The sequence below is a fragment of the Daphnia carinata genome, chromosome 4 (assembly GCF_022539665.2).
Source record: "Daphnia carinata strain CSIRO-1 chromosome 4, CSIRO_AGI_Dcar_HiC_V3, whole genome shotgun sequence".
NCBI lineage: Eukaryota > Metazoa > Arthropoda > Branchiopoda > Diplostraca > Daphniidae > Daphnia > Daphnia carinata.
This window is the reverse complement of record NC_081334.1, coordinates 7,869,979-7,888,816: the sequence shown is the minus strand read 5'-3', so window position 1 is coordinate 7,888,816 and position 18,838 is coordinate 7,869,979. Positions and strand designations below refer to the sequence as shown.

The 18,838-nt window shown below is 37.8% G+C and overlaps 2 protein-coding genes and 2 long non-coding RNA genes across 6 annotated transcripts; 3 read left to right on the top strand and 1 right to left on the bottom strand.

Moving 5' to 3' along the window:
• Window positions 1-3,127: 3,127 nt before the first annotated feature.
• Window positions 3,128-4,920, top strand: LOC130687479 (transmembrane protein 185A-like). The gene is made up of 8 exons (XM_057510651.1): window positions 3,128-3,286; window positions 3,385-3,505; window positions 3,571-3,676; window positions 3,748-3,905; window positions 3,968-4,024; window positions 4,085-4,288; window positions 4,356-4,479; window positions 4,583-4,920. Exons 1-8 carry the CDS (start codon window positions 3,246-3,248, stop codon window positions 4,831-4,833), a joined length of 1,062 nt encoding a protein of 353 aa, XP_057366634.1. The 5' UTR covers window positions 3,128-3,245; the 3' UTR covers window positions 4,834-4,920.
• Window positions 4,921-6,093: 1,173 nt separating this feature from the next.
• On the bottom strand, window positions 6,094-7,720 carry LOC130687527 (uncharacterized). 3 transcript variants are annotated; one of them, XR_009420789.1, is made up of 5 exons: window positions 7,532-7,718; window positions 7,266-7,420; window positions 6,993-7,203; window positions 6,795-6,917; window positions 6,094-6,728 (listed from the first exon to the last, which is right to left on the bottom strand). It is a non-coding gene; the product is annotated as an uncharacterized LOC130687527 (long non-coding RNA). The 3 variants fall into 3 exon arrangements; XR_009000166.2 differs by having other exon boundaries at window positions 6,993-7,420; window positions 7,532-7,720; XR_009420790.1 differs by having other exon boundaries at window positions 6,795-6,944; window positions 7,007-7,420; window positions 7,532-7,720.
• Window positions 7,721-11,535: 3,815 nt separating this feature from the next.
• Window positions 11,536-12,735, top strand: LOC130687528 (uncharacterized). The gene is made up of 3 exons (XR_009000169.2): window positions 11,536-11,729; window positions 11,791-12,435; window positions 12,511-12,735. It is a non-coding gene; the product is annotated as an uncharacterized LOC130687528 (long non-coding RNA).
• A 1,351-nt stretch (window positions 12,736-14,086) lies between these two features.
• Window positions 14,087-17,897, top strand: LOC130687464 (glycogen [starch] synthase-like). The gene is made up of 13 exons (XM_057510635.2): window positions 14,087-14,260; window positions 14,359-14,496; window positions 14,758-14,942; window positions 15,099-15,290; window positions 15,356-15,568; window positions 15,628-15,890; window positions 16,029-16,149; window positions 16,219-16,385; window positions 16,451-16,643; window positions 16,715-16,889; window positions 16,950-17,161; window positions 17,221-17,424; window positions 17,499-17,897. Exons 2-13 carry the CDS (start codon window positions 14,364-14,366, stop codon window positions 17,535-17,537), a joined length of 2,097 nt encoding a protein of 698 aa, XP_057366618.1. The 5' UTR covers window positions 14,087-14,260; window positions 14,359-14,363; the 3' UTR covers window positions 17,538-17,897.
• Window positions 17,898-18,838: the final 941 nt, after the last annotated feature.

Here is an 18,838-nt window from a genome sequence, read left to right as displayed (position 1 = left end):
TGGAATGGTTGAACGAGTGAACAGGACTCTTACACTTGCTTTTTGTGCCTTTATTAATATTAATCATGATGACTGGGATGCGCATCTGTCTGCTGCAGCTTTTTATATTAATACTGCTAGACAAGCCACAACAGAAATAACTCCATTTGAATTGGTGCATGGTCGTCCACCGGTCTTGTTTATTGAGAACCTGTTTCCCTGGCCGGATGAAGAAAACGAGTCGCATTCTCAATTTTTGACGCGTGTTGCGAATTTAAGGATGGCAGCGCGTGTGCGGATTCTTAGGAAGCAGCGCATAATGAAAGAACGCGTCGATAGACGAAGGGAAGCGGACACGGAGCTCCTTCCCGGCGATCTTGTCCTTGTTCGCCGAAAACTCCACAAAAAGAACTTAACGAAAAAGTTGTTGCCAAAGTTTATAGGACCATTCCAAGTTGTAAATTTGTCCGACCACATATTTGGTGGAAGATTTGCCCGCGATCCGGAAGAAAAATTCACATCGGAGGTTTAACGCGCATGTCTGTCAGATTCGACGATTTCATGGTCGGTCGGATCTCGAGTGGGATGAGTCGGAAGACGTGGCAGTAGACGAATCTTCGTCATCTTCGTCTTCATCGAGTGACGAAAACTCATCCGAATCGGAGGATGATCCACCCGAAACGCCATCAATAGCTACGCCTTTGCCCGTGACGAGAGCTGGACGACAAACAAGACAGCCAGTGTGGATGAGGCACTACCACACATGACCATACACGCACTTCTTTCACTATCTTTTTTTTTCCTTTTTTTTGCCACTGTTTTCTTTGTTGTGCCTGTGTTTTGTTTAGTTTTTTTTTTTTCCTTTTTTTTTTTGTGAATATTTGCTTTGTTTGTTTTTTTTTCTTTTCTTATAAGCAAAAACTAATTAGTGTCCTTTTTTTGCGGGTAGGGTGGTAATTTTAGAGCCGTGAGCCGAGGGAGGGAGTACAAACTGAAGGGATGGGAAAAATCGGGTTGTTTCGAAGTTCTTTGTTTTGCTTTTGTCTATATTAACGTTTTTTCTTTCCTTTTTTTTCTATTGACGTCTTGTTGTCTATAATTTTTTTTTTCCCCTTCGTGAGGCGAACTTCGAGTCAGGAAGGGCCGAATGTTGCGCATATGACCTATTGTGTAGTCTGCTCGGTAGATGGCAGGTCGATAGGTAGCCGGGATTCACCTGTCTCTAAAAGATGACAGCAGTCAGTGGTCTGGATCCGGCTACCGAGGAGACCTTAAGAAGAAGCTTCGCTTTAAAAGCCGGCTACTCTTCGTGAATTGTATTGCATTCCTACGGCTGTGTTTCCTAATAAACTGTTCTGGTGTATCATATCTGCGCTGTTCGTGCAATATTTCACTGGAGAAGTGTAACAGTATTTCACCGAATGGATAGGTCTTTTCGGCAACATGGTCTCACTACATATGTACTAAGTAGTACATAGTTGCAGATGCACTTTTTCTTATGGGCTAAATGATAAACGCGCAGGGCGTTAGTCAATTGTTTTTTTGGAATATTGTCTGCTTGGAGTTTTTCCATGCGGAAGTCGCGATAAAACGTAGTTCTCCACGCGGAAATGTGGAAAAACACCCCTAAAATTGTAAATTAAATGAGAACCCATGAAATAAATTTGTTTAGCTTATCTTACTTAATTTTTAAGATTTTCTATCTAAGACGGATATTGAAATTCTCTAGACACAAACAAAATGTAAATATGTATTTATAATTACAATTCTTTACACTTATTTACACTTTTTGAAATTTGAACTTGGCGCGGTAAAAATGGCCGCCATAATGGTTTATCAAAAACCACTTTTTCAAACGTAATTTTTGGGGTTAAATATAGCATCTTAAAAGTAATCGTTTAAAACAACTTGTTCCTGGAATCACCAGCAACAAAAAATATTATAATGATTTCCTGTTTTGACGAAGATTAAGCATCAAACGATCAATGCAAAATTTCGCCTTTTTCACACACCCTCTCCCCTTTCTAAAATCATGAAATCCTTTAATAATTATTTATGAGGAAAATAAACAGTCAAAATTGACAAATTTTGCATCAATCGATAGCTCTTATCAAGACCTATCTAACTCTGAAATTTATGTTAAATTTTCAGAAAAGGAAGAATTTTAAGCGTAACATCTATTTTTTTTGTTTTTATCAGCTGCGTCCATTAGAACCTTAGATCGAAAAACAACAAAAACACATTTTGCCTTTGAGATTTTTTCCCTTTGAAAATGTTGATAACAATTACCCAGATAGCCCTTACGATGGGCTATTTACTGTAATAAATCAACTAATTATTGTAATTAATTTAGCTGACAAATAATAAAAAAATTGTTTCTTTTATATTCTTGTATTTCAATTATCACACCAATTGTACATATTCATTACATAAGTACAATATATATATAATATATATTACAGTATTGTATATATATAATAGTATCGTATATATATAATTGTAACATGTATAGTAGTATTTATGTTATACATATTACCTCATTGGAAAAATTTACATCAACCGAATTCATATTATTCGCTTCAAAAAAATTTAAAAGACATGCGCTACACGCATTATTGTTTAACTGGTTTAACTTTAGCGGTTTAACCACTAAAGCAACCAAATCAAAGCCCTAGTGGCGACAACACACACTTTCTCCATATAGAAAACTGTAGGCGCGATTATGTACTAAGTAGTACATATTGCCTCGCGACCAGCCTGCTTTTCGGCTAAACATTTTGATCCGGTGGGTAACGGTTCTTGAGAATTTGTGCCCACTGCCTACAAGGGTTTCACGTGGGTAACGTAATTTTAAAACCGGTTCCTTTACCTGGTTTAAAAATCCGGTTAGCCCTGATTTTTGCTCTCGATTATCCAGGGTTTTCCTACGAAATTTAGCACGGGTTTTCAATATGTCACAAGATGACGATTGTGGGGCGTCTTTTTTTGTGTGACGATCCGTGGGTAACTTGAGTTTTCAACGAACCGCTGCCGAACCCTAATTGCGCCGTCACGTGCCGACTACGGGCAATAAGTATACCATACTTCCATATCTTTATCTCGAAGTGGACTCAAAAATGTCATGGCAACTGGACTTGTTTTGTAGCAGACTTAATTTTTTATTTCATATTTTTGTAAAAAGCTCTAAAGATCTAAAGAAGTGCTCATCACCATTGCTTTTTATATTATCACTTATGAAAAGAGCGCCATGGTGATTAATAACCATAATGGCCAACCTCATTCACCTGCTACAGGATTTTAATCCGGGGTATGATTAAAAGAACAAATAACGATCATATATAATAAACGTCTTTATCCGTAGTGCTCAAATATTAATATTGCTTATTGCTCCTTCATTTCTTACAGAAAATTTGTAGTTTATCTTAGCCTTCTTATATTTGTTGCCTTACTTTCACTGCGTTTTGATGGTGTTATCAAGATGAATTACTGGGGTGTTTTTTCACCACTGTGGATCATGCATGGAATGGTGAGAAACCCATGTTTTTCGTAGATTATTAACATTTATAATTTGTATGTTTTTAAATGCTGTAGGTACTTATTGGTGCAGGGGTTGGTTCCATTGCCTGGTGGAAACATCCTGCCAGCAGAATTGACCCTGAATCTTACATTCATTTTAAGTCCATGCTGGTTTCTTCAAGTAAATAAAGTACTATTATCAATTTTTAGACAATTTCAAATCAAGCTTACAATTTCTATTTCATAATTTAGGCCTCCATCTCCTCCTAATCTTCTTTGAAATTCTAGTATGTGACAAACTTCAGAGTTCAAGACACATCTGGGTTTTGGTCTTCCTTCCAATATTATTCCTGTCAATAGTTTGTATTGCAGTCTCTATTTGGGCTCTAAAGCATGAGCGTCCATTTGAGGTATGGTAAATATCAGAAAAATTGTAAAGAACAACGGCATCTTAGAAATATTTTTGTTGAAGGTGGAACTTTTTCTTGCTGTGAATTTGCTACAGTTGATTTTCATCCCACTCAAATTGGTAAATCCTTTTTTTTTTACAATTTTATTGTACAAAACCAAAATTAGAAACTTTTGTTAGGATGGAGTTATAACATGGAAATGGGAGTTGGTTTTCGTACCTATCTGGATTATATACGGAGCTGCGATTATTGGTGTCTCCTATTCCATTCTATTGGCAGCTTTGTTTTCGCGATCAGTTAATATCACCAGTGATCAGAGACGAGCATCCACGCATGCCGCATCAGGTTACGTGTTGTTGGTAATCCCAAGCCTCATTTCAGTGGTACAGTTGTTTTCGTGAAAACTGTCGTGCTTTTAGGATTATGTTTTACTATTTAATTGTTTTTCAGATTTTACTCACAAAAAAACTAAATGGAGACCTTCAACTGTCATATTCTGTGGTCAACATACCATTGTTAATCGCTTTGACATCCCTTGTTTTGCGTTCTTTTACTGGAAAAGGAGGGAATCTCTGTAAGTATGGCTTCTTCTACCCATTTTCTTTGTTAAAAGTGTATTGATGGCTTTATATATTGCTACATATTACATTTTGAAAAAATCTCTTACTATCATTCAGGGTGGTGCGGAATGCAAAAAGATTTTTGTGTATTCTTATTGGATTTCTTCCCTTTCCTCCGAGAGTATGGAAACGTGTCTTACCATCGTCAATCATCCGAACAGAGATCGTTCGAATCCAGCGATACTCTGGAGATCACCGTTATGACACCAAACCACTATTCACCCAATTTCTTTAGACTAAAAGTTAAAAATATAAATATTGATTCGCGAACCGTCGTGCCTGTCCTAATAATTGATTTACCTGATTAAGCTGTTTTACGTTTGCATGGCAAAAAGATTTTGCATGAGATTAAACCATATAAGTTCTGTTATTAAATTCTCTTGTTTTGCATAAAACCTACATTGATATTTATTCCTTTTCTGATTATGGAGTAAAAAATCGATCCATTTGCTAAAAACGTCAAAATATTAAATTGTTAAAGCTTTGCTTTGTTTTCTAGTTAATTTAGTTCGATTAAATTTCCTTCTGTGGCCCTGCATCTGCGAAGGGATGGTGGAGAATCCGCTTCCCAATATTGACCAAGATGCAAAGTAGAACAAAGTAAGATGTTGCGTAATTAAGAGTAATTTCGTTCGCATGGAGGGTTTATGCTTCATCTTTCAATTCCCTTTTTGCAGAGAAACTCGTCGTTGTGCTAGAAAATATCTCAAGAAGTTAGGCAACATTTTCTAAACACCTTAACCATCCCAAACTATTGCAGATCTCCATCCGTTCGTGGCAACTCAAACCGGACAAAACTGTTTAGAATAATGATAAGTGATTTTTGAAGAGCTTATATCTATTTCACGGTAGAGTATGATATGGATTAAGATGGAATTCCGAAGACTGTCTTACATGATCGTTGCAAGAAAACTGAAGCTACTTTTCGTTGAATTGTGACCATGCGTTGTTTTGTTGTTGGACAACAATTTACGAGTTTTCCAATTTGATATTACTAAACGTTACTGACGACGTTTACAATTTGCGTTACGTTCACGAACGGAATAGTTGGGCCGCCATGTTTTCAGTCACGAAAATCATCTTCGTTTTCAGTTACGTCGCCTTTAATAATTACCAAGTGATGGCTAACGGGCAATTTCGTGGTGGACACGGATTGCACCAGCACATGAAGAATCAACATGAACATCACGTTCCACAGCCAAAAGAAAATAGCCCTGTTGTGTCGTTTCTCAAAGACAAGGAACTTGTCAACGATCACGAGTAAAAATTTACTTTAGGCCTAAAAGTATAAATTTTTATTCAACTCGCCATTTAAGCAAATAGGAGTGCGATGTAGGCCTATAATTTACATAATTTTCTCTTCCAGCCAATTTCAGCCATATTTCTTTTTTGTGTTATCCACTTTAGTAGACTGTCCTTGTGTGCAAAATCCTGCGGATAGGGTTACAGAAAAAGATTTCGAAAAGAAGAAAAGATTTCTTGTTTCATTTTTGCGGAAACGATTTTCTTACCCAGCCTCTTGTCTAGTTATTTTCTTTCTTTTTTTTCAAATGAAGAGAACAGGGTCGTAAATTTGAATATTTTTCTTTTTTCCTATTACAGGCACTTTAAAGAAGATTTGAAAGAAATGTACACCGAAGACGAAATTTTCAAAATGACGTCGGATGAAATTGAAGTCCACTATTTCACGTAAGGGGATCTTTTTTTTACGCAAGTAATGATAACTCATTGAAAATGGTCTTTTAAAAATAAGTCACAATCACATGATTTTCTCCCGCGTGACTAGTAGTCTTGTTTGAAGGTTTCACGATTACTATAACAACAACCTGTTGGATGGTATTGAAATCATGGCAGCCATTTCACACATTACACCGCATGATCCGGATTTGGATTTAGGCCGGCTACCTGAGGTAATGTCCTTACTACTGAACAACAACAGAAATTGCTAACGGCTAAAGAAAGGGGGCGGAACAACTTGAGACAGAGAACCAAAGGATCAGGGTTAAGAGCAAAAAAGAGCGAAACAATAGTTGATAGGTTCGACGTAGTTTGTCGGTGCCATTCCGGATCGGCCTGTCCTCAGGACTTTGCCCATCATCCATCCCTCATCGATCGGTTTGCAATCGACGATAACATCGCCATCGCGGAACGAAACTTCGTCGTCATCATCGACATTGTAAACGTACTTGGTTCGGTACGATCACTAAATTATCAAACAAGCACATTTTTAAATAAAATGCAATATTAAAAATGATGATAAGAATATTACCCCTGAGGTACGGGGCTGTGTATTTGCAGCCTGATGGTAACCGGATGCAACTCCCGTACTATGATTGGTGTCACAAATTGCGTTGCCAGCATCTGTGGATTTCTGGCATCCTATGTTGCCAATCTGACAGTAACAGAATCGTTACAACCACTGTTTCAAACTAAAATTTAATTTTTGATGAAAAATGATTTTCATTACTTTCATGTTTGCACCTTCTAGACCACCAAGGACTCCATTGATCAATGGAAAACAGTTTTCTTCCTCTCAGCAGGCATCTACGCTTTGACAATTTTGTTTTGCGTCATTTTTGATACTGGTGTAGAGCAACTGTGGAACAAACTCAAAGTGATCCACTGGAGCATAAGAGAAACAAATCTATTGGCTCCATCACCAGCTCAGGAAAATCAGACTAATGCAGAAGAATGATTAGCCTAATTAGATTTTCCCCATACTTCTTTCTTTCTATAATACCACTGAAATGCAAAAATAAAAGCAACTCTTGTACATTTTTCTCTAAATTTTTACATCAGCATTGGTACTTAGGTTCCCTGAATGGGAATCCTGTTATAGATTTTGGGTTGCTATGAATCACTCAACAACATGATGCCGATTTCTGTCTCATCTTCCTATTTAGTAATATTAGGAAATTAAATACCTTTAGTTCCTATGCGTGCATGACTAGTCATAGTCATATGCACACAAGTTCTCTTGGCCTGTTTCTCTTAAAAGTCAATTACCTTAACTCAACCTTCATTTACTGCAAAATCTTCGTTTGAAATCTGTGGGGTCAAGACCTTCAGGTCTACCTGTCTTGGACCACTCCGTCTCTTAGCGTTACCCATTTTGTTTTGTAAAAAAAAGAAGAAAATTGAATGATCTAACGTAAGGCATCTCACACTGTGAATCTCGGACTAAGCAGACGTCTTTGTCAACTCAACACGTATGAACTTAGTAATGGATAAAGTGAGAGGCACGCAATGGGTCTAGGTAAAGCGCGGATTTCAGATATAGGAGTTCCGCAATCTATTACACGCCTCCCTTCATGGCTTTGCTATGGGAACTCAGCGCATAACTTCTTGGAATTTGACCACATAGTCTAATCAGTTATTTAACTAAATGGTAAAACAAAAAGAAAAGAATGGCACCAAATGCCAATTCAATCATTTTGAACAATAGCAATTATCGAAAATAAGGAAGTACAAACTGTTTAATTTAATTCAGGAGCAAAGCGCAATAACGGAAAAGGTATCCAAACTAAATACGTGCGCTCACTTTTTAAATACCATGCTTTGAGTGAAATTCAATGCATCGTCTAAATGTTGGACCATACCTTTCTGGTTGAAATAGTAATAGCCTACAACTGCTTTCTAACCCCGCTTCCCTGCTCTCCCCCCCCCCCCCTCTAATAGAACCGCATGAAAAGGCAAGGCAATTTTGGTACGAGGTTTAAAGCAGTGCATTTTCAAACTAAAACCAAACTGTGACACGTACAAACAACATTCGCACACACACACACACACACACATCATTCATAACAAGAATTTTGAGTAGATATTCATACCAAAGGTACACACACTCACACAGTCATGCACATAATTTTGGGAATACACGCTTCTACTAATTTAGGGTAATCAAAGGGGAATTTCATATCCTTAAACGTTTCTCGTCAGAAAGAGTACCTGGAACATCTTCCCGCTTGCGTTTGGTCTTCAAGTCATTTGGCCTTTCTCGGGATGATAACTGGCGCATCAAGTCTTTGGAATTTTTATTCTTGAATCGTTTCTCGACAGGGAGAGTTACTGGGCCATCGTCTGCTCTCTTACGCTTAGCGGCTGGTTTGGCCGGTACCACCGTATGGTTGGCAGGTGTTTGGGAAAGAACAGGAGCTTTAGTCGTAGCCACTCGTTTGGACGCTACCTCCGTAGAAGTGGTAGGTACCTGTGAAAGAATAGGATATTTAGTCTTAGGCAAATTTTTATCGTTAGTTAGTTTTCGTTCAGCCTCGGCCTCAGCCAATAGTCTTTGCTGAGTTCGCTTCCTCTTAGACTCCAACTCGTTTTTCTCTTCTAGTGATTGTATCCTTGACGGGTGAACACGAACGGGTGAATTAGGAACTATTTCCCCGTGTCTTTCCTCTACAGATTGAATTGCTGGTATATAGGTTAACTGCTTAAGCTTAGTCATCAATCCATTAAGCAATTTCCCAGGTGGTAACTGGCACATCATATGGGGTTCGGGTTTCGGCAACTCAAGTATGACCATTTTCTTGTTCGCTTGCGAACAGGTGGTTTCGAAGTGGTAGGATGTAGCCTCAGCCTTAGCCTCAGCCTCAGCCTTAACCTCAACCTCAACCTTTGCCTCAGCCTTAGCCTTAGCCTTAGCCTCAGCCTCAGCCAATAGTGCTTGCTGAACCCGCTTTCTCGTAGTCTCCAACACGTTTTTCTCTTCTTGCGATTGTACCCGTGCCACTCGTATGCATCTAGGATTTACGTCCCTGTATGTCTCCTCCACAGGAAGCAGTTTTCCCGGTGGGAACTGGCGCATCGTATCAGGTTCTGGTTTCGGCAGCACGGGTATCCGTATCCCTTGCAGCCGATTTAAATCAACCGACACTGCGAGATATGGTCGAAAGGTTGGCATTTTCTTGTTAGCTTGTGAATAGGTAGTTTAGAATGTGAGCTTGAATATGGGTTGTAGGAGAGGTCTGCCTAGCTATTGGTTAAATAGTTCAGCAATTAACTTTGCTACTTTTCAAATTCAGATAGACGACTGTAGGTAATGCATTCCGCATGGTGGCGCTCAGGCCATACGCGACTGTTCATCCTTGAGAAGGCCAATAAGTCCTTGCCCGTGCTGTCTGTACACCATCCCGCGACTTTAATTCAAATTGCTCATTGTCCGCCTTGGCTCGGCTCTCCCGCCACTCGCTTCCCCGTCAATAGGGGGTGGTATGGCCTGCGTGAGCAAGCAGGCCACCACTTGGGCAATTTACACTCAAGAACGCATTGCAGACCAGGCAAAGCCTGGGTTGGGCATGCTGCAGCCAGTCTCACCTGAAGCGCACAGGTTCGTCTTGAGACTAGCCTCATTGCCGCAGCATTAATGCTCCAGCCTAGGCCCATACCTTGGGAAAAAGAAAAAAAAGTTTTTTAATAATTGATCATGGGAATTTAGTCTATTTAAAAAGTACGGCTAATACTTCCCGTAAGATCGGGAGCAATCGCGCTTCTTCCCGCTTAATTTCTTGGATATTGCCGCCATAGCACGAGATCGGGGGTATCGGCGTCTTCAGTTCTCCTAATGGAGAAAAAGCAGTCGTGAAGTTACAACATGGTCTCAGTACATATGTACTAAGTAGTACATAGTTGCAGATGCACTTTTTCTTATGGGGTACATGATAAACGCGCAGGGCGTTAGTCAATTGTTTTTTTGGAATATTGTCTGCTTGGAGTTTTTCCACGCTGAAATGTGGAAAAAGACACGTAAAATTGTAAATTAAATGAGAACCCATGAAATAAATTTGTTTAACTTATCTTAGTTAATATTTAAGATTTTCTATCTAAGACAGAATACTGAAATTCTATAGACACAAACAAAATGTAAATATGTACTTATAATTACAATTTTTACACTTATTTACACTTTTTAAAATTTGAACTTGGCGCGGTAAAAAAATGGCCGCCATAATGGTTTATCAAAAACCACTTTTCAAACGTAATTTTTGGGATTAAATAATGCATCCTAAAAATAAACGTTTATAACAACTTGTTCCTGGAATCACCAGCAACAAAAATATTATAATGATTTCGTGTTTTGACGAAGGTTAAGCATCAAACAATCAATGCAAAGTTTCGTCTTTTTCACACACCCCCTCCCCTTTCTAAAATCATGAAATCCCTTAATAATTATTTATGAGGAAAATAAACAGTCAAAATTGACAAATTTTGCATCAATCGATAGCTCTTATCATGAACTATCTAATTCTATGAAAGTTATGTTAAATTTTCAGAAAAGGAAAAGTTTAAGCGTAACATCAATTTTTTTGTTTTTATCAGTTGCGTCCATTAGAACCTTAGATCGAAAAACAACAAAAACACATTTTGCCTTTAAGATTTTTTCCCTTTGAAAATGTTAATAACAATTACACAAAAATAGATAGCCCTTACCAAGGGCTATTTACTGTAATTAATCAACTAATTATTGCAATTAATTTAGCTGACAAATAATTTAAAAAAATTTCTTTTATATTTTTTTATTTCAATTACCACACAAATTGTACATATTCATTATATAAGCAGAATAAATATATATAATATATATTATAGTATTTTATATGTATAATAGTATCGTACATATATAATAGTAATATATATAAATATCTATGTATAATTGTAACATATACATTAGTATTTATATTGTACATATTACGTCATTGGAAAAATTTACATCAACCGAATTCATGTTATTTCAAGTAATTTCATTAATTTAAAAGACATGCGCTACACGCATTATTGTTTAACTGGTTTAACTTTAGTGGTTTAACCACTAAAGCAACCAAATCAAGGCCCTAGTGGCGACAACGCACACTTTCTCCATATAGAAAACTGTAGGCGCGATTATGTACTAAGTAGTACATATTGCCTCGCGACCAGCCTGTGAAGTTACGATAATGTTTGGGAAACTCCGTTATTTTGGCCACCAGGTGGCACTTTCTAGTGAGCTACATATTCGTCTGCTAGTGTTTTCTGTTCATTTTCAGTACATTATCAAGTTGTTTTTTTTTATATTGAATTTTTTATTCTGTGTATGTGCAAAGTAAATGAAAAGAATTTTATTGGCTTCGTTGCAGTTGGTTCGAATTCAAGCCTTTTCTCTTTGGCGTAGCGTAAGTTGGAACAGCTTTCGTCAAAAGGGAAAAACGTCGTAAGACAGATGGTGGTATTTCTTTTATTTTGACTTGTGTTTAAGTTAAAAAGTGTTAAAATTTTTTGCCTAGATCATGGAACCCAAGAAATCCATCCTCTTATTGTATTGGCAGCAGACTGCTGCATTTATGAAAAATGGTAAGCATAATTTTGAAAGAATGACACTCTATGTGACCGTTTTCCTTACACAGGCATTAAGTTTCCTTTTCATTAAGTAGATTAGGAAATCTTTTCTGCTTTTAGCAAAGAAACTACCTGGAAAAAAATTTCTAATAGTAGCTACTGCATAATTGAATTAACATTGTGTTGTTGAGTGATTTATAGCAATCCAAAATCTATAACAGGATTCCCATTCAGGGAATTTAAGTACCAATGCTGATGTAACAATTTGAGAAAAATGTACAGCATTTTCTTTTATTTTTGCATTTCAGTGGTATTAGAGAAAGATAGAAGTATAGGAAAAATCTAATTAATCATTCTTTTGTATTAGTCTGATTTGCCAAATTTTCCTGAGCTGGTAATTGAGCCAATAGGTTTGTTTCTTTTCTGCTCCAGTGGATGGGTGTTTTTGAGTTTGTTCCACAGCTGTGTTACACCAGTACCAAAAATGATGTAAAACAAAATTGTCAAAGTGTAGATGCTTGCTGAAAGGAAGAAAACTGTTTGCCATTGATCACTGGAGCCTGTGGTTGTCTAAGAGGTGCAAACACAAGAGAGTAATGAAAATAATTTTCAACAAAATATGACATTTTAGTTTGAAACGGTGGTTGTAACGATTCCATTACTATCAGATTGATAACATAGGATGCCATAAATCCACAGATGCTGGCAACGCAATTGTGACACCAATCATAGTACCGGAATTTCATCCGATCACCATCAGGCTGCTAATATACAGCCCCGTACCTAAGGGGTAACAGTCTTATCATCATTTTTAATATTGCATTTAATTTTATAATGTGCGATAAAAATATAAATATTGATTCGCGAACCGTCGTGCCTGTTCTAATAATCGATTTACCTGATTAAGCTGTTTTACGTTTGCAATGGCAAAAAGATTTTGCATGAAATTAAACCATATAAGTTCTGTTTTTAAATTCTCTTGTTTTGCATAAAACCTACATTGATATTTATTCATTTTCTGATCATGGAGTAAAAAATCGATCCATTGGCTGAAAACGTAAAAATATTAAATTGTTAAAGCTTTGCTTTGTTTTCTAGTTAATTTAGTTCGATTAAATTTCCTTCTGTGCCCATGCATGTGCGAGTGGATGGTGGAGAATCAGCTACCAAGATGCAAAATAGAGCAACATAACATGTTGCGTGATTAGAAGTAATTTCGTTCGCATGGAGGGTTTATGCTTCCTCTTTTAATTCCCTTTTGCAGAGAAACTCGTCCTTGTGCTAGAACAGTTAAAAGAATACCCTTAAATTGAGCACACGCAAACAAATCAAATGTAAATTTTAAGAAAATTCGAACTGTAACGCAGCGTTTATTAATGACAATTTTGCCATTATCTTGAATTCACTAGGTGCCATATTGCATTTGAACGTAGAGACCCCATTTAAAAAAATATATGTGGTACCTATAAAATCGTTGACAGACTTGGATGTCGGAAATGCATGAAGCTTAACACACAGATACGCGATATTCTTACTTCTTAATCGCTGGTAAGTAGAAAACAGCAGAATATGCCCTAGAATCCTACCCAACGCAAAATGAAAGAATAGAAATATTACCTGATCTTTGCATTATAATGTATATTGCTTGAACTGGCGATTCAAGTTAAGTGGTTATTTTTTGCACAACATTTTCCATAAGATAAACTGTGTATGCATAGTGCATATTGTGACACCAACCCAATATTTTAGATGTAACGTATAGAGCTCAAGAGCTATGTATTTTTAATTAAAAGGTTGGAGAAAACGAGCGCAGTTTGTGGGCTGATGCATTGGGCAAGCGAAGTTCCGAGCGGTTGTCAAATGCTTTATTTCTTTACCACAAAATATGTCAAGGAATTAGGCAATATTTTCTAAACACCTTAACTATCCCAAACTATTGCAGATCTCCATCCGTTCATGCCAACTCAAACCGGACAAAGCTGTTTAGAATAATCATAATTGATTTTTGAAGAGCTCATATTCTATACCACGGAACAGTATGATATAGATTAAGATAGAATTCCGAAGGCTGTCCTACATGATAGTTGCAAGAAAACTGAAGCTATTTTTCGTTGGATTACGAAGATGTGTTGTTTTGTTGTTTAACAACAATTTAACAATTTTAGCATAAGGTGTTTTAAATATGGCACCCCCGTTGTGTGACCGTTCCGCATCCGCACTTTCGCGTTTCAATGCTTACGAGACATAGAGGAGTTGGGGCACTTTGAAATATTTTGAAGGTCGTTAGTGGTTGCCGTCAAGGTCCGGATAGGTTGACGCCAATTTTTACCCTTTCCTCGAGGCATCTGATAATACCTGCTATTCTTGTTTCGCCTTTGCAGCGGCCATCATCTATAGACAGCAGAAGTGATAAGAGAGGTATAGAAATAATAATATTTCGCAAAGGAGGGCAAGACGAAGGTTAATCCATTTGCTTTACTTGTGTCCGGGTTTTACGTGTCATTCTTTGCATACAGGCATAATGTCTGTTAAGGCAGCTCGTCGGTTCTATCGCATTGACAGTGCCCATGACCTTCAGTTTCTAGATTCTGGTGAATCTGCATCAGCTGAAAATAGATGGACATTTGAAATTGCCTGGGAAGTTGCAAATAAGGGTATGGTTTGTCTCTCTATCCTAAAACAATCATACACCTAAAATTTATAGTAATGTCTTAATAAATTCTATCATGTTTATATGCACAGCCAGAATGTAAGTATGTTCTGTTATGGCAATATTCAAGTATGATTGGTACTTCATATTTATGTGTAACCTGTCGTATAGCCTTCCAGAAGCTTTTTAAAATGGAGCTCTCTGCATTTCTCGTGTATCAAGTATTATTCTCAATTAGAAAAATGAGCCCTTTTGTTATTTACAGTTGGGGGAATATACACCGTGATTCGGTCCAAAGCAAGTGCATCAGTGGAAGAATTAGGTGATCATTATATACTTCTTGGCCCCTATAAAGAGCATTGTGCCAAGCAAGAAGTAGAAACTTTTGAGTTGCCCCAAGGTACTCCATTGGCCATAGCTGTCAAAAACCTTCGAGACCGTGGTTTTAAAGTAATTTATATTTCAGACTTACTTAGATTTGTTTTCTATGCACTGTTTTTAGTTGCAAAACAATTATATGACCAAAAAGCTGGCTTAAAATGTTTGACACATTGTTTATATTCATGAATTAATTTTTGTTTCGCATAAAATATTATGTGCTTTTAGGTAGTTACTGGAAACTGGCTAGTTGATGGCAACCCATTGTTAGTGTTGTTTGATATTGGGTCAGCTGCCTGGAATCTTGAACAATACAAGAAGGAGTTGTTTGAGAAGAGTGGAATTGGGATTCCACAACATGACACCGAATCCAACGACGCAGTTATTTTTGGATTCATGGCCGCCCAATTTATCGCAGAGGTAGGGCTTTTCTTTTCCATAAATAATATGCCTGATACCAAAATTTGTTTTATCGAAAATTGTAGTTCAACCACGCAGCCTTGCAAGAGCATCAAACGTCTAATTCCGGTCCGGCGCCGCGCGTCGTCGCTCACTTTCATGAATGGCTGGCCGGTATTGGGCTTGTCTTGTTAAGACTGTGGGGTGTTCAAGTTGCCACCGTGTTCACAACTCACGCGACACTTTTGGGTCGCTATTTGTGTGCTGGCAATATTGATTTTTACAACAATCTTGACAAGGTTGTATTATTATTTCGAAGGAAAAAAACATTTCAATTGACAATCTACATCCAAAATAGTTCAATATCGATGAGGAAGCTGGGAGACGACAAATTTACCATCGGTATTGCATGGAACGAGCCGCCACACATTTAGCACACACTTTTACGACCGTTTCAGAAATTACTGGTCTAGAAGCAGAACATCTGTTAAAGAGGAAACCTGATGTGATTACCCCTAACGGTTTAAACGTCAAAAAATTTTCCGCTCTTCATGAATTTCAAAATCTCCACGCAATTTACAAGGAAAAAATTAACGAATTCGTCCGCGGGCATTTCTATGGGTCAGTAACTTCACAATGGATTTATGTTCACCGCGTCTATTTACGGTAACTTCTGATCATTCACGAACTTTCTTTTTTGTTCCTATGCGCGTGGCAATTGGCGTCATCGTGGATATTTGCCGTGTTGTATGTATGTAGGCATTTAGATTTTGATGTTGATCGCACACTCTATTTCTTTATCGCCGGACGCTATGAATTTGGAAACAAAGGAGCTGATGTGTTCATTGAAGCTTTGGCACGATTAAATCACATGCTTAAAGTACGACATCATCATCGATAGTTTCAGTTTCTCAGCTCTTTCTCATCTGCTTTGTCTGATGAAAACAAGGTCAGCGGTTCGGATAAAACAGTGGTAGCGTTCCTCATTTTCCCTGCTCGAACGCATAATTTCAACGTTGAAACGCTGCGTGGTCAGGCAGTTGTGAAAAGTCTCAGAGACACTATCCATGATATCCAGCTGAAAATGGGCAAGCGAATCTATGATATTTGCTTGAGGTGAGCGATACCGTTACAGATAGATAAAACCAAAGTACTTTATTGTCATTTTCTTTTCGTCTTAGCGGTCGACTTCCAGACGCCGACGAGATACTTCAGAAAGAAGACACTGTGAGATTGAAGCGTTGCATCTATTCGACCCAGAGAGACACGCTACCTCCAATCACAACCCACAATGTTGTCGATGATGCTATCGATCCAGTTCTAAATAGTTTCCGTCGCTGCAAACTTTTCAACGAGAAAAGTGATCGCGTGAAAGTATGTATTGAAGGCCTGATAACTGATAAGGTGTTCCAGTACAGTATAGTAACAAAGCACACAAATCTTAGGTGATATTTCATCCAGAGTTCTTATCATCAACCAATCCCTTATTCGGTCTCGACTATGAGGACTTTGTCAGGGGATGTCATTTAGGGGTTTTCCCTAGTTACTACGAACCCTGGGGATACACTCCTGCAGAGTGTACTGTGATGGGAATTCCGTCAATTTCAACTAACTTATCAGGTATGGCAGCAATTATCGCCATTCTTTTTGTTTACTTTACGATTAGATATTTGACATTAGGCTTTGGATGCTTTATGGGTGATCATATTGCTGATCCGATGAGCTACGGAATTTATGTGGTTGATCGCCGGTTCATTTCCCTCGATGATTCTCTCAATCAACTTGCCCAATACATGTTTGATTTCACACGACTAAACCGGCGGCAGCGCATTATACAGCGAAACCGTACAGAACGCTTGTCGGACCTTCTTGATTGGAGAAACCTGTCTGTTGTAAGTTTTCCTATCTAGTGGACATGAATATTGAGATAACGATGACTCGTTTCCTTCAGTACTATCGCAAAGCTCGTCAAATGGCTTTGCATGCCGTTTTCCCGGAGTTCGACGTGGACGAAGAAGACAATGGTAGTGGGGTAGGCAGACTATCGTATCCACGACCCATTTCGGAGCCTCCTTCTCCGACGTCCTCCCGCGCAACTACTCCAGTCCCATCAGATCAGTCCGATGAAGACGATGAAGTCGATGAAGAGCGCGAGGTAAATTCTTGATAGCAAAGGAAAGAAATATTTTTTGTTCACATTCTGTGACTAATTACATTTCAACTCAACAGCTTAGAGAATTAAGCGTCGGTGAAGACGAGAAGCGATGAGCTTGAAGATCTGCACAATCAGTAGTGATGAAGACGAAAAGGAATGACTGCTAGATTTAGCGGAGCGTAGTCAAATTACTCAAAAGTACAGTCACACCTGTGAAATTATTAATCCTAATGTGCCATGGTATAGGGTCTAGTATAAAAACAGCGCATAAATGATTATTAAACTTTCTTGTTATTCTTAAGTGATTTGTTAGAGTTTTAAGCGGGTTGTGTTTCAGTTTCAAAAGCTTTCAGTCTCAATCTTGCCTTGTGGTGAGCCAGCCTGCGCACCATTAATCTAAATAGTCTCGATTAATTAGGCGTATATCTAGATGTAGTTCCAGTTCTGTTACAAATACATAATTTCCTGTTGAACTGTTGGATTCGATGCAAGCGAAAACTTTTACTTCTTTTCCATTACTGGTTCATCTTTCAAACCTCCATGTCCTGTAGTTGATTTGGTCTGCTCGGCTTGCATCTGTAACACAAAGTACAATCAGCTGCTTGCCGCTGCTGTATGAAAGGAGCGCCGTCGTCATATACTGGTCCAAGGAACCGCTGAAGCAATGTCCGGTGTAATTCACCCTGCCCATGGGAGGGACTTCAAACAAAGTGATAAATTTAACATGGGCTTTTATGGAGGAATCCTAATTTCAGATATTTCTTCCGTATTTGTTTCTTAATTATTGGTTCTTAATTGAACTCAGCGCCCAATTTTGATTATGCCATGTGATTGTTTTCCCGCAAGGCTATCGGGAACTATGCGAACACTGGGAGCCGTTGAGCACTGTGTTGTAGCACGATTGCGTTATACCGTACTACCGCGCCAATATTTTCCGCTTTTTCACTTTATTTCAAAAATTTATGATTTCTTTAAAAAAAATAATAAATAAATTTTCGTGATTCCCGTTAATTTTTGAATCTAAATTATATCCGATCATTGCTAAATTGAAGATTTTTTTTTTAATGCAAAATTGATGGAAACGTCGGGCTTAATTTTTCGGGTTTATTTTGAAGACCAACAATTTGATGAAAAAAGTATACTACTTGGAATTCTACAATAAATTACATGTTATAATTAAAATTTAACGTTGATTTCCGGAAAATTATTCGTTTTCTTGTCAAAGCAGCTGGTTTTTAAATATTTTGAAAATTGTGCTTTAGGACGATTGTGTTGTACCTTAATAGCTCGCCAACATTTGTTACCGTGTTTCCCTTTATTCGCAAATGTCTGATCTCGTGAAAAATACAAAGACTACGTTTGTGATTCTCATTGATTTTGAATCTAAAGCACATCGATGTATGCCAAAATTTTC